This window comes from Filicampus tigris, chromosome 2 (genome assembly GCF_054856515.1).
Source record: "Filicampus tigris isolate MCC_2025a chromosome 2, RoL_Ftig_1.0, whole genome shotgun sequence".
In the NCBI taxonomy this organism is placed as follows: Eukaryota; Metazoa; Chordata; class Actinopteri; order Syngnathiformes; family Syngnathidae; genus Filicampus; species Filicampus tigris.
The window spans coordinates 21,376,241-21,390,681 of record NC_141218.1 but is presented as its reverse complement, the minus strand read 5'-3'; the positions used below and the strand labels follow the sequence as shown (position 1 = coordinate 21,390,681).

Below are 14,441 nucleotides of genomic sequence, written 5' to 3'. Positions count from 1 at the left end.
TTAGGGCTGAATGATTAAAAAAAAAAAAGTACTGTACTATAACTGCGATTTAATATGCGATTATACAGGGTGACCCTAAAAAGCGGCCCCAACTTTCAATAGACAGAATTTCTTGCATTTTTTACGGAATTAAATGCAAGTTGAAGTATAACTAGTTTATCGTGTTTAGAACATCACATTAAAACATACTCATTGGCCTTTCCTTTAGAAATCCATTTTAAATTTCCAAATCCATTTTTATTTTTTTAGGGTCACGATTTAGTTAAGGTTCAATATCTATGCATTTTTTTTAAAGAAACAAGCAATAAATTAATCTGTAGTACAATTAACAATGTCAGATTTATTATACATAAATGTTTCTGTCTTACGGGCTAGGCTTTTGGAAAAAAAAGACAAATGATCCATGAAGTAATATGCAGGAGTTTATCTACTTCAAGTCAAGAAGTCATAAATCAGATTACATCAATAATGTAGACATGTGGCTTTAGGCTATATGAACATGTGGACTGCACTTCTTAAGCACTGAACTTATCTAGGCATTTTCCCCTTCAAATTGCAGCCCTTTCGATTTGAAAATCGCATTCTACTCCATTGTGATGTCAATTCAAATTTGATGAATTCTTAAGCCCTATTCATGTTTGGACCTGAAAATAAAAGGTGGTCTGTAGACCACGCTGACCACAGTACAATGAAATGTCACCAGATCAGAGCAGTCTAACCATTGAGGGCTCTGCGAGTGACTCAAACTGTTGTACAGAATGCGTAAATAAACCCACTTGGTGACATCAGACACATTCCCCGTCTCTCTTCCGCTGCACAAATGTTTCACTAGTTATTTCCGTGGCTGGAGAACCCAGACCGTGTGGGTGTCCGCCTACGACGATGACCTTGGGGGGGCCGTTGACAACTTTCTGCACCTGCTTGGTTTCTTGTTGCTGTCAGCTAAAGGTTGATGTGATCCTCTGAGCTCACGACAACCATCTTGGTCACACTTCCTCTGGAGTTCCGTCTTACATCCCTCCTCCGCTTGTCAAGGACGGTCAAGTGAAGAACCCAGAGAAAGGTCTCATACTTTGTACAGAGTAGCAGTGGAAAGTCAGGGCTTAACTCATGCACTGCCAGACATTTTCTGACCCTCTTCTACCCTAACATTTGAAAAAATATATCAATTCATGGGATTGAATGGCTGTGAAAAGACAAATTTGTCAATGGCAGTTCATGAGTTAAACACTCAGAAAAACGAACCTACATTTACAACGTAAATTCCCATGAGTTTCATGAAGTTGTATTGATTTGTTCCTAACATGAGCATTCATATTCAATAGTGTCAGCCAACGTAATTATTAATTTCTTTAACCAACCGGAATTAATCTTTGTGCTCCCGTGGCAAGAGCGCTGGTTCTGCCAATATCAGAGAAACCAACAACACGTGAGTTAGTAGCTTTAATGCACACCTTGTTAGACACAATTTGCCATGAAACATGTTTTTATAAAACAATCCCAAGCAAATGACAGGGCACAAGCTGAATATCAATCTTGAGTGCATTTACAGACAATTGCATCAAACGTGACAAGAGCAAAAAGCAGAATTCAACCAGACAAACGGCTGCACGTGTAACATGAATGGTGGGTGTGTCTGCGACATTTCTTAGCAATGAGGCAGCTAGGTCTGAGTTTTGGTTCTGATTTAAAAAAAATAATAATAATTAAAAACTGCTTCCAAACATGAGGTAGTTATTTTCACCCTAAACTTAGGGTCAGGTTTTTCCTGTTCACATAAGGCCTTAAATTTGCATTTTCTGCTTGTTTACAGAAGATGATGGCTGTTAAAAGGCTCTATAGCTCATGAAGTGATTATAAATGAAGAAAGACTGAATGTAAAATGTTCACTAGTTTGTTGTAAAATTAGGCACAAGTATTGTTGATTTGGTTGATAAAACGTTGGTCCTACGCATCTGAGGATGTTGCCTTTGACTTGAAAACATTTTTCACAATGTTCAAACTACCTAAAATACAGTTACACGTTTTGCATTTGTTACACAACGATAAAATAAGTTGATAAAAAAAGTTTCCAAAGTTGTTATAAATGTGAAAAGTATCAGTAACAGCATCCATATTGTATAAATAAGAATTTTCTAAAGTGAAAGTGAAGATTGCACAAGTATGATGCAAATGTATGCCAAAGGCACGCAAAAACCAGAGTACACTGATTAGAAATGTTTTGTGTGGCTGAGCCCAGCATGTTCCTCGAGTGCTGAGTTCAATTTGAGAGCCACTTTCGACAATGAGCTCAGCAGATGTGACCTGAGACATCAGAAAAGTTAACATGAACATTAAAGCAACACGTGATTATGCACTGCATCACATAGCCAATTGAAGTCAATTGACATATTGAAATACTGTATGAACACAAAGTGGCAGCACGGTGAACCTAGTGGTTAGCACATCTGGCTCACAGTCGAGAGGTTTTGTCTCTAAATGTCAGTTCCGGCCCTCCTATGTTAAATTTGCATGTTTTCCCAATGCTAGGTTTGTCGCGGGTACTTTAGCTTGGCTTCCTTCCACATTGCAAAAACATGCATAGTAGGTTAAGCGAGGACTCATGCATGTTTCTTGATGAACAGGAAAAATGAATGAACTCAAAGCCCCTTAGTGGCTGAGAGAGACAATGCCATAAAATTTAGGATTATTTGCACACGTTCATTGGTGACTGAACTACTTGGGCTGATTTTCGGTCCCTTTCTCTTTTACATTTAATACAGAGCAGTCAATAATGAAAACGTGTTTAACTAACCGTATTCTGCCCATGTCTAGCCCATAATTTTCCTTCCCCTATTGGGTGTAGCTGGCATGTGAGATTTTCATTGCCAGTTATGACTGAGCGCTGGGGCGGACTTAGCATTACAAACGTAGGCAATTGCCTCTTACATTTCCAGGGACCCCAAAAAGTCGTATAAAGATGGACATAATAATTGTATTAAGAATTGAATTGAAAGAATTGTGTGCAATTGGTGTTTTTTTTGTATGTATATTGTATCTGTTTCGACATGACGGAATCTGACGTACTGTGTTGAGCTACATCCACGTTTGACAAATATTGTACTCAGAGCAGCATTATTTTGCTCAGATCCCATTAAAATATATATATTTTTAAATAGCAATAATTGATATTTTACCCATGGTCGATGAATCGAATTGAGTCAAATGCACTTGCCTATTTTTCTTTGAAAATTCTTCCACTTTTGGCCACACATGCTACGTTTTTTCAGTTAATCCACCACTGCACAAGATGATCTCTATAAGTTTCCATTCAATAAACTTTAAATGCCAGCAAAAGCGTCACAAAACGAATCAATACTGATGACACTGCATGTTTTCTCGATTAAAACAAAGCCCTCCCGACACACACACTCTTAAAGAAGGACCTGAAGGTGTGCCGTAATAGAGGAGCTGATGTTTTCTTTGTCTCATAGCCAACATGCACTTTGTGATTTGCACCTGCAGTGTGAATGGTCCCAGCGGTTGTGCACCCCTTAGAAGTTGAGCTTATCGGAGGTGTAAACACTGGCAAAAGTGGAGTCAGAGGTGAGTGGAAGGTTGGAGGAAAAGCGCAGCCCCTTGACCTCGAACTTTGGGTCGGGGTCCGAGGAGAGACAATCAGCCGGTGCCACGTTTTGCCCTGTGGAAACAACAACCTGAGGAGGCTGAAAAACAGAAATGTACTTGGTAAGTAGAACTAGGGACTAGAACTTGGATCACCATTAGATTTTTTTTTTTGTTTAATCAGCACTTTGCCAAGGTCAAGTTGCGCAAAAAAATTAATTGTTTTTTTGCCATTTGTCTGGAAAATCACATAATAGACACTGTACACTCACAGAACGTATCATGACTTGAAATGTAAATTCAAGTACAGTATAGTGAAGTACTGAACACAACAAATTACTGCACGTTGTGTTGCCGCGTACCTCAAGTTGTGCCGCGTTCGGATCCGGATGGACATCCACTCTGTTGTAAGCCTGATAGTGAAACAGCATGTTAAGCACTGCTGCAATTAAGATGTCGTACACTTGCCAGCCACAACTATCTAATGAGATGCTGCAGACAAGATGTTTTGTATAGAAATGTGTATGTAAATAACCTGAATAGTACTGGGAGTCTATAAGTAATCCCAAAATTGCCCCACATATCCAAGCTTCTGCTTAGCACATTGTATAAAAAAAGGCTAGGTCGGTGTTCATTTTTGTTCTCCAAGGTACAACGTTTTGTGATATAACCTACAGGGTTCACAATTGAACTCTTGTATACAAATAAGTACTGTTCATGGTTGAAAAGGGTACATAACATCGCGCTAATAACATAACTACCTAACTAATTTTTTTGCATTAAAGTACAGGTAGCAGGTAGCATTGTTGTGTACTTTTCGGACGTTCCCGGGGTGACTGTCACGGTAAAATGAAGCTGCTTGTTGTTGACATGAAACTGCGTCTGTGACTTGTGTGTGAAACAGTAACAATGTACGTAATGGATGGTTGTAATTGTAAGTGAAAAAGACATTACGGGTGGCCCGACGGTGGCGGGTGCAGGTGCAGCAGAAGGTTCCCTTGGGACGGCAGGATTCACAGGCTGGTATGAGTGAGTTCCAGAAGGTGGCGCCACAGAGTAACTTGGGCCTGTGGGTTGATTTGTGCCCTGCGATTTCAAGAAGGATTTTTTTTTTTTTTTTTTTAAATAATTCTGAATGTGATTCTGAGAGGCCATTTGAGGGGGCAACCTACGTGGTAATACACAGCAGGCGCCGGTGCTGCTGCTTGAGTCGTTTGCGGAGCGTTTGTTTTGGAAGCACTCTTTCTGCAACAGCATCTTCTTATGCAGCAACAGCAGATACCAAACGCAACCACAATGGCAACAAAAAATATGACATAAACATACGCAGGGGTATGTACTGTAGAAGCAGAGAGATGACGAGTGAGTTATAAAACATAGTTAGCGTATATGATAAATTTCTCAATGGTAAATGCAATCTCACCTTCTTCTACCTCCACGTTGGCCACAAAACCCAAGAAGCCGTTGTTGTCCCGGAACTCGTACACGCCAGAATCTTTTACTTCCACAGAAAGTATTTCCAGGCTGCTACTTTCCAAAGAAAGTCGGTCCTCAAAATGTGAGTCTTCCGGGTGCCGGTAGCCATTTTGATTTGTCAAACGTCCAGAATGCATCACTCTTATGGCTTCCCGGTCGTCCATACGTTCATTCGGTTTGAAGGTGATGTCCCAAGGAGTAAAGCCCTTAACGAATTTCATGGTGAAGTGTGTACCCTCCTTGGGTTTATAATTGTTTGTGTACTCTGTGTGGAATAAAAGGGACTGCTGCTAAAAACAAGATACAGTTCAGTACAAACAGTAGGGTTGAAACCATCGAACACATATTTAGAGATGGGTGAGTACCGATACCAGGTATTGGTTCTGGCCTTATTTCAAGGTATCGGTACTCGTGAAGGATGCCGATATCAGCTACCAATACTTACGGCAAAAAAAAAAAAAAAAGTCCTTCATGCCAGTTGTTGGTGCTACAAGTGAATCATCGTGTGTGTCACAAAAATAGACCGGTCTTTGTTCACCATTATCTGAAATTTTGTTAATTGAAATTTTGTATGAGGATAAGCGGTTCCAATAACGGATGGATGGATAAATGAAAAGAACGACTGGTATCGGTACTCGGTAACTGTATTGGTGTGCGTTCAAGAGTGAACACTCTTGCTGCTATCGGTCTGAAAAATGTGATATTGAATACCCCTACAATTAACTTCAATGATTCGATTACAAAAGAAAGTCAAGGCCAGAAAGTCAAATGTGTTTTTTTTGTTTTCTGCCTCCTCACAAGGCCACTTGAGCGGTGACCAATCAAAACGCATACTCCCATCAAACTATTTGATAATGGTTGTCAGGGGTCACTTTGATTCAGACAATAACTGTGTCTGTATGTGGCCAGATACATCATCCTATTTCATCAGTGGAACTTAAGAGAGACAAAATGGTGTTAGACAACGTCACTGTATTGTTTACGGAAGTAAATGTGGTCCAGCGTGTCGGGGCATTTCTCCAGTGAAGCGACTCGGTTGGAGGTAGAAATAAATACAATATTTAGCGGAAATTACGAGGCGAGGCTTTTCTATCTCATTTCATGGAGACATCATTAACGATGACGTCACGTCATAACCGTGCGTAAAAAATGAATCGATCTGAACTGTGGCTGAATTACTACTAACACCATAAATGTCCACTTTATGCTTCATGTTTCAAGTGGGATTAAATAAATGTAGGATATAAAGTCAATACTGATACTCCCAAAAAACTTTGCAGATTCGATCCACCTGCTGTCAGAACGTCCCCTCCGCCTGCGCGGAGCGTATTTTGGGCTCCGGATGACGTCAAATTTGAATATATGCAAACTGGCTGTTCAGACCGCGGTCGCATTGCAAAATAACAGATACATATCCGATTTAGGACCACATACGAAAGCGACCCAGGTCGTATTTGAAAAAATCGGAATTGAGCCGTTCAGACTGTCATAAAAAATCAGATACGGGTTGAATATGGGTAAAAAAATCAGATCTGGGTCGCATTTGCATGCGGTGTGAACCTAGCCTAACTAAACACATTCACACAGTACCCTCAACGGCCACAACGGAAATCCACGTACGCAACTGCAGACTAGCTAACCTGAGCTAACAACAGCCAACTATACTCTCATTCGCTGGCGCACATGTCTCTCACCTGGCCATGCCCCGCCTTTTAAAACCACACACATTCAGTCACAGATGCTACAGGGTAGAACGCGAGGATGGCGATCCAAAATGGACAATACTAATACTTGCAGCTCATATGCAAAATTTTTTATGAGTATTAATATTGACTGTTATCATGCAATAATTCTTTTTATCCAATTAGTCAACAGGTAAAAGGAGAGAATAATTGATTCTAAAAATATTCAATCGCTTCAGCGCAAATAAACGGCACTGATACAGAATGAGCGATCGAGTCAGCCTCCATATTCGATTATATTATTTGGATATGGATGGATGGATTGTTTTATGTGCTTTTAGAATGTAAGAGGACGACCGAGTAAACCACATCACAGTGACACATGTATGCCAAGACTACAAGATAATTAACATCTTGCCCTAACATTCACTATACATCCTACTAACACTCACCTGTTATTGTAAGTTTCTTCCTTGACAACAAAGTGTTGTCTTTTTTGCGGAAGTTGTAGTAGCCATTGTCAGCTTGCGTAAGGTCTGACATTTCCCAGGAATTTTGCTTCACCCGGCCCCTGGATGCACCACTGGTCTGAGTGCGATTCCACAGGATTACTGGGTCCGGGTTTTCAATCGTGGAGAATTCCAGGATTTCTGCATTACTGGGAATATCGACGTGATACCTAGAGTGGTAATACCTATGCACCCCATCAGCACATTCTAGTAACAGAGAGGGAAAAAAATGGTTAGTCTATTTTAAAACTCATTCACTGCCAAAGGCAAATTTATTTGTCTTTTCACAGTCCAGCCATTGAATCCCAAGAATGTATTTATATTCTTTCACATTTTTGCAAAGGTTAGGTAGGGTAAACGAGGGTCTGAAAATGTCTGGCAGTGAATGAGTTAAAATACTAAGCAGAACAACAACTGTTTTCACCTTGGTTTGTTGATTGTTTAAAAAGTGGTGGTACAGATTTTTTGGGGCACAACAGTCAACCTCCTCGAAGTTGTTGTTTGGCATTTGTGAATCTGCTTTTAAAAATTTTTTTTTTAGTTTAATTCATTGATAGTGTTTTTTTTTTGTCCGCTTTTGAGATGTCCTGCTTTTTTGGTGGTCCCTGAATGCACCGTGAGTCAAAACTGAAAGTTTATTACTGCTTCTCTCCCAATGCACTAAAGAATAGCGTGTGTAGTCTACATTGTTACAAATTAGCCTGTATTCCCTAACATTTATTCTTGTGTGTAAATACAAAGAGGTGACTTTAATGATTTCATACCATTTGTGTCAAGTGATAGTGCGCATATTTGTTTACTCATCTGATGTCAATGTTGCTAATATTATTGATGAGCCTCATGTGAATGTGATTTCTTTGTGTGTGTGTGTGGAATTTAATTTAATAATAATTTGTTTACTGAATACAGCCATTTAAGTAACATGGCTTCATGACTGCGTACATGCTGGAAGCACGGTGTTGATGCTTTATGATTCTCTGCATTTTAAATGCTTTGCTGCCATCTTGATGCATCTATACGCAACAACCCCTTTTTTGGAAGGGAGGCCTGAATGAGTGGTCGCAACAGTGAATAGCGAGGGCTCACTTTTTCCGTTTGACCTGTCAGCGTATCAATGTAAAATGATCTTACCTAAAACTTTCAGTGTGATGCGATCAAGAAAGAAGCCACCAAAGGGAACAGAAAAATATCCGTTGTCTTTTTCTGTCACGTGTTGCAGAGAAAGCCTTGCAGAGGTAACCTTGAAACGTGGGTCCATCGCCTGAAAAGGGTTACAACACAGCAGACGTTTTGGATGAGTTAATCACGTTTGAGTTTCAATTTCTTGGATGCCAATGAGATACTCATCATTATTATAACACTTAGAGATGCACACCTTGCCATTTTCAAGAACTAGCCTTCTGGCTTCACCATTCGTCGGAGAGAAGTAAAGCTTCCCAGTGAATCCAGGTGGTGAATAATCGAAGGGAAAGCGAAAGGTTCCACCATAGCACACTTCATACTGTGAGCCAAAGGAACCTGGAATTAGACACAAAGGACAGAGGAGATAAAAGTTGGGAACACACTTAACACGCTGCACACTAGGGGTGCGCGCAGTATATTCCATAGAAGGTATGAATTTGCCAGAGCTGGGCATTTTACTAAAAATTTGAGGTCCGTTTATCGCCTTCCGCCTATACAGCCGGGGTACTCTAACGCCATCCGTTTATCCGCCATTTTGTAGGGCGGACCAAATAGTAATCGTCTATTGGCCGGTCCAACTATCATTTTAGACAGGCTTCCATTAGCGTTTCCGACTACCAACTTCAATTAAAAAAAATAAAAAATCCACCCAACAAGCACGACGCATTCAGCACAAAACATCAGTAACTAAAATGCTAAAGTGTGTGTTAAAATGTGTCTTAAAACAGCTTACCTTAACTAGAATCCTGTGTTGCATTTTATCCAAAGCTCCTGAAACGTGTCCGTCACTGGCAGATAGGCAGAACGGGCCGTCACATAGACGGAAATGCCCAGCTCTGGAATTTGCCCGAAGGTCAACACGGTGATAAGGCCAAATTCTAAATAAACCTTACCTCACCAATTAATATTTTGACATCAATGCCTTGGTACGCTTTTATTTTTAAATTGCTCCCGGCAGCGAGTCGCAGCATAATGGCTGACTTGACTCATCTTCCCGACTCATGACTGCGGTTGGGGCGTTTGTATTGCAGACACAAACCGTCGCTACCGACGGTAACAACACAACGTCGTCCTGAATTCAACTTCAATTGCTAATTAATTAAGGACGCTGAAAAAAAAAAAGACTTAAATTACACTGATAATGTGTTATACGGCGCCTGTTGCAAGCATTTAGCAGCGGCTCCAGCATTAACAGCTAGCCGCAAATGTGCTGTTTAAGCAAAATGGCTAACCTACTGTGGTTCTGACGTCATTTCGTCTCATAGACCAAAATCTCTGGAGGGAGATTTGTCTGAAATCTCATTAATGTTTCTAGCAGAGATGGGCACTTTACCCTATTTTGCCAGTCTGTCCTCCATCCTCCGTCCGCGACCTGGGCACCCTTCCGTCATCACCCCTCCGTCCTTATTCATAAAAATAATCGTCCTCCAACCCCGCCTAACCTCGTCCCTTTAAAGTGCTTCCGTCCTTACATTTCGTCAGTCCGCCACCTCCCTCACCCCCCGCAAAAAAAAAAAAAAGGACGGAATGCTCTTCTCCTGTTTCTAGAGAGGAAAATAGTGTGCTAGTAAGCACAGTATAAATTCTAATTTTTAAAAAATGCTGGTTATGTAAAAATTAATACCAATTGTCATTCACCAATAAGTGGAAATGTGTGTGTGTGTGTGTGTGGGGGGGGTGTCTTCTGTATTTAGAATTGTGCTTTAACCGAGCAAAAATATTAGGGCTGAATGGGTCCTTATGTAATTCGAGGTTGAAGCAAATGTCAAAGATCTGATTAATCTAATTGAATAGACTTACTTTCTTTACTACAGTTGAAAACAGAATTGGGAAAGGCCAATTAATATATGAGCACAGTAATTTGAAAGAATTATAGAAATTAAACTGAAAGCCAATTGTATTTTCATTTCATTTTTTTAAATTCCTTGTTGTTTTCTAGATTGAATCATATTTTGTTAAACTGGGTTTGATTATAGACTCAACACTTGAAAATTTTAGTTTGTGGTTTCTACCAGATTGTATTTTTTTAAATTTTTGTACTAGAGACTAACATTTATGTAGTGGAAAGAGACGTTTCTGAATACTGCGCATCTTAGCGAGGAGAATCATTCGCACCATTAGTATAGAGCCGATGTCACGATATCCAAATGTCGTGATACGATAATATCATGATATAAACCCCACGATATGATAATTATCACTATATTGTGGGGAGGTTGGCGATATATAAAAAGCTCACGATACTGTAAAAAAAACAAAAAAACATCACAACATTCAGTTTTTGTACATGATAACAGCATTCACAAAGAAATAGGCTTGGCCAGTCATGTGCTTCTATTGGCGATTAGCGCGAGTCTTATTGCATCAAATTAAACTGCACTAATAAACTAACCACCAGAGGGTACTAGAATTGCAAAAATGGAAAAGAACTGTGGCAACTGTGGCTTTGAAACAGATTTGCTGCTATTAATATTGTGGCATGACGACAACGATATATCGTGACAGTATTAACATCGTGATATCACAATATTACCGATATTGTGACATCCTTAGTATATAGTGGCAGAATTGAGTTTTTTTCAAGTATGGAAACCAGTTGGAGGATTTAATTCCATAGCCTTGATATCCATCTCATTTACCAATGCACACTGTCCTAACTAACAAGACTTTTCAGCGCACTCGTAGAATGACTAGGCAAACGCTTACCCGTAACGTTTACTACCTTCCATTACTGAATGACATTTTTTCACACTAGTAGGACGACTTTGGCATACTAGTGGGACTACTACATCTTACTAGTGGATATTTTTGTGCTACTAATAAGGTCCAGCAGGCCATTAGTGCATGACACCCTTAATGTCACTAGTGCTGCACAGCAAGTTTAATTGTATACTAGCAGGACAAAATGGCACTAGTAGTGGTTACTATTAACCTGGATATCAAGAATATTAAATAAAGGCCCCAACGGCTTTCCATAATAGCGTGTGTGTGTTACTGCTTGTGTGTAACTGAGCTTTTACTCACCACCGAGGAAGCATGGAAGCAGAAGGAATGCGCGCAACATGATCTGTACAAAAACAACACAGCGATATATGCATTGTTCAATAAACGCAGAACAAAACTGCCCGCTTTGACATACGGCATTTTATTAGTAACTTATACTTACGCGGGTATTAATGGGCGTTTTCCCCCTCAAAGAAGCCGAGTTACTGTAATCGCAAGGACACAACACAAACTGGGCGAGGCTTTCCTCTCATAATGTGGGCGTCACTACTGCGTCTGATGTGCGCACACTGTACGTTGCCAGTTGCCACTCACTGGGCACAACATTAGCAAGTAAGGAAGTACATTTTACTTAGAACTTACAAAGTGTTTCACTTATAGAATGTGTACTGATCTTTTAAAAATATAAAATAAGTGTAGTACAACGTTTGAGATTAAAAACACAAAGTGAGAAATCAAATCAAATATCCATCCATCCAGAGACGTAACATTATGGCCCCGGTGCAATGTTTTTTTTTGTGCACAGGCCCCTGCCAAAACAAAAGCGCATGCACGCACCCTCGCTCACACGTGCGCGCGCGCGCGCGCTAGGACACACGCACACAGCCACTCAAGACAACTGCAAAAGGCTCATCGCAGCATCGATAAAACAATAGATTGCAAGTATTTAATTTAAATCCCACTTCATAACAAAAAGGAGCAGTACTCACGCAGAAGCTCGTCCACAGACCTTGCGCTCAGCAAAGTCCTTTGCAAGCCTTTTTCCTTTGTTGTTGTTGTTGTTTTTGTTTTTGTTTTTTGTCTCTGGGGAATTGGCAGTTTGGTACTGCGGTCAAGCCATCACACGTTCTGTTTTTCCGTAGTCCAACTGTCCGCTCCTAGAATTTAAGTGCGCGCGTATTCCAAACCTGACGGTAAATGCTTAACCGCATGTCTTAACTGTAAAAATAAAAAATAAAACAATTACTCTAATGAAGACTTTTTAAAAATCCAATTAAGTAGATATTACTGTACATTTTCCCAAAATTAAAGGCAATGTCTGCACAAAATACAGTACACCGTTCATCATTTCTCTCACATTCGAACTGCCTTAAAAAAAAAAAAAAAAAAAAAAAAAAACATTCCACAAATAAGTGGAAAATAATTCCAGGGGTTCTTCTTCCTAGAGACGAATACTATCATCGTGTGAAATTTGGACTGATATTACTGTACAGTTTTTCCCCAAAATAAAGGCAAAATCAGCACACAATACAGTACACCGTTTATCATTTCTCTCACATTTGAACTTCCATAAAAATGATTCCTCAAATAAGCAGAATATAATTACAGTAGATACAATAGATTCTTGTTCCTTGTTGCCATTCAATCATCACGTGAATTTTGGACTCATATTACCGTACAGTTTTCCCCAAAATTAAAGGCAAAATCAGCAGAAAATACAATAAACCGTTCGTCTTTTCTCTCACATTTGAGCTGCCACAAAAATTATTCCTCAAATAAGTAGAATATAATTCCAGTAGATTCTTGTTCCTGATGGCCCATTCTATCATCGTGTGAAGTTTGTACTCATATTACAGTTTTTCCAAAAATTAAAGGCAAAGTCTATACAGTTTTTTCAAAAAAATAAAGGCAAAATCTGCACAAAATTTCGTACACCATTCATCATTTTTCTCACGTTTGAACTGCCATAAAAAACATTAATTCATTCATTCATTATCCATACCGCTTATTCTCACAAGGGTCGCAGGGCGTGGTGGAGCCTATCCCAGCTGTCTTCGGGCAGCAGGCGGGGACACCCTGAATTGGTTGCCAGCCAATCTCAGGGCACACAGAGACAAACATCCGCACTCACAATCACACCTAGGGGCAATTTAGGCAGTCCAATCAACTTACCATGCATGTTTTTGGAATGTGGGAGGAAACCGGAGTACCCGGAGGAAACCCACGCAGGCACGGGGAGAACATGCAAACCCCACACAGGGAGGCCGGAGCCGGCATCCATAAAAAATATTCCTCAAATAATTAGAAAACAATTACAATAGATTCATGTTCCTGGAGGCCCATAGTGTTATCCTGTGAAGTTTGGACTGATATCATATTACTGTACAGTTTTTCCAAAAATGAAAGCCAAAATATCCACAAAATACAGTACACGATTCATCATTTCTCTCACATTTGAACTGCCATGAAAAATGATTCCTCAAATAAGTAGAAAATAATAATTGGATTCTACACACCTAGGGACAATTTAGAGTGTTCCATTAACTTACCATGCATGTTTTTGGAACGTGGGAGGGAAGCGGAGTAACCGGAGAAAACCCACACAAGCACGGGGGAGTACATGCAAACTTCACACAGGAAGGTCAAGCCCTGGATCAAACCCTGGACCTCTGCACCGTGAGGCCGATGTACTAACCAGTCGTCCACCGTGCAAAACAAAAATGTCGTAGGTACACTTGCACAATAACAGCCAATACAAGAGGTCACAAATCTCATAATAATATAATAATATAATACAGTTGCTTTCTTGGCAAAAATGATAATATGGAATAAGAAGAATATTTGGTTAGGATCAATGTTTTGGAGTCGACTGTGTGCGGTGTGAAGTCACCATCACACCTCAATGCTCATGCCGCACCTTGTTAGCTCACGGGCTAAATTAGACAGCTCTAAGCTTAACCCTAAACTTGAGTAACCCTCTTTCACAGACCCTAACCTCATTGCATATATTTATCAAATTCTAACAAAAAGTTCAGGGAGCACCCAGGGTAGTAGTTGACAGTAAGTTCTCCAAGTACAGTAAGTGAAGTTCCCCAAAATTTCAAAATGACAGAAAATTTAACTTTCACATATCTTTGTTTTGATTTCAACTGTTTTAAATTGGGCGGCACGGTGGCCGACTGGTTAGCACGTCCGCCTCACAGTTCAGAGGTCGTGGGTTCGATCCCGGCTCCGGCCTCCCTGTGCGGAGTTTGCATGTTCTCCC

General features: G+C 40.1%; 1 protein-coding gene across 4 annotated transcripts; it reads right to left on the bottom strand.

The window, feature by feature from the left end:
- Positions 1-409: 409 nt before the first annotated feature.
- LOC147151755 (uncharacterized) lies at positions 410-11,747 on the bottom strand. 4 transcript variants are annotated; one of them, XM_086017918.1, is made up of 11 exons: positions 11,619-11,747; positions 11,477-11,519; positions 8,646-8,788; positions 8,402-8,531; positions 7,214-7,477; positions 5,027-5,344; positions 4,776-4,942; positions 4,558-4,689; positions 3,966-4,016; positions 3,499-3,704; positions 410-1,071 (listed from the first exon to the last, which is right to left on the bottom strand). In XM_086017918.1, the coding sequence occupies exons 2-10, from the start codon at positions 11,514-11,516 to the stop codon at positions 3,534-3,536; spliced, it is 1,416 nt and encodes a 471-aa protein (XP_085874044.1). In that variant the 5' UTR covers positions 11,517-11,519; positions 11,619-11,747; the 3' UTR covers positions 410-1,071; positions 3,499-3,533. The 4 variants fall into 4 exon arrangements, with proteins under 4 accessions (XP_085874044.1, XP_085874043.1, XP_085874042.1 ...); XM_086017917.1 differs by lacking the exon at positions 410-1,071 and adding an exon at positions 1,431-2,304; XM_086017916.1 differs by lacking the exon at positions 410-1,071 and having other exon boundaries at positions 1,431-3,704; positions 11,619-11,745.
- Between the last annotated feature and the right edge of the window lie 2,694 nt (positions 11,748-14,441).

What these genes read in the sequence shown, in the direction of transcription:
- LOC147151755 (XM_086017918.1), bottom strand. Translation starts at nt 11,516, where the DNA reads ATGTTGCGCGCATTCCTTCTGCTTCCATGCTTCCTCGGTG. An exon ending in CATCACACTGAAAGTTTTAG is followed by an intron (nt 7,478 to 8,401) that starts GTAAGATCATTT and finishes CTCTGTTACTAG; the next exon opens with AATGTGCTGATGGGGTGCAT. An exon ending in CGCCTGCTGTGTATTACCAC is followed by an intron (nt 4,690 to 4,775) that starts GTAGGTTGCCCC and finishes TTGAAATCGCAG; the next exon opens with GGCACAAATCAACCCACAGG.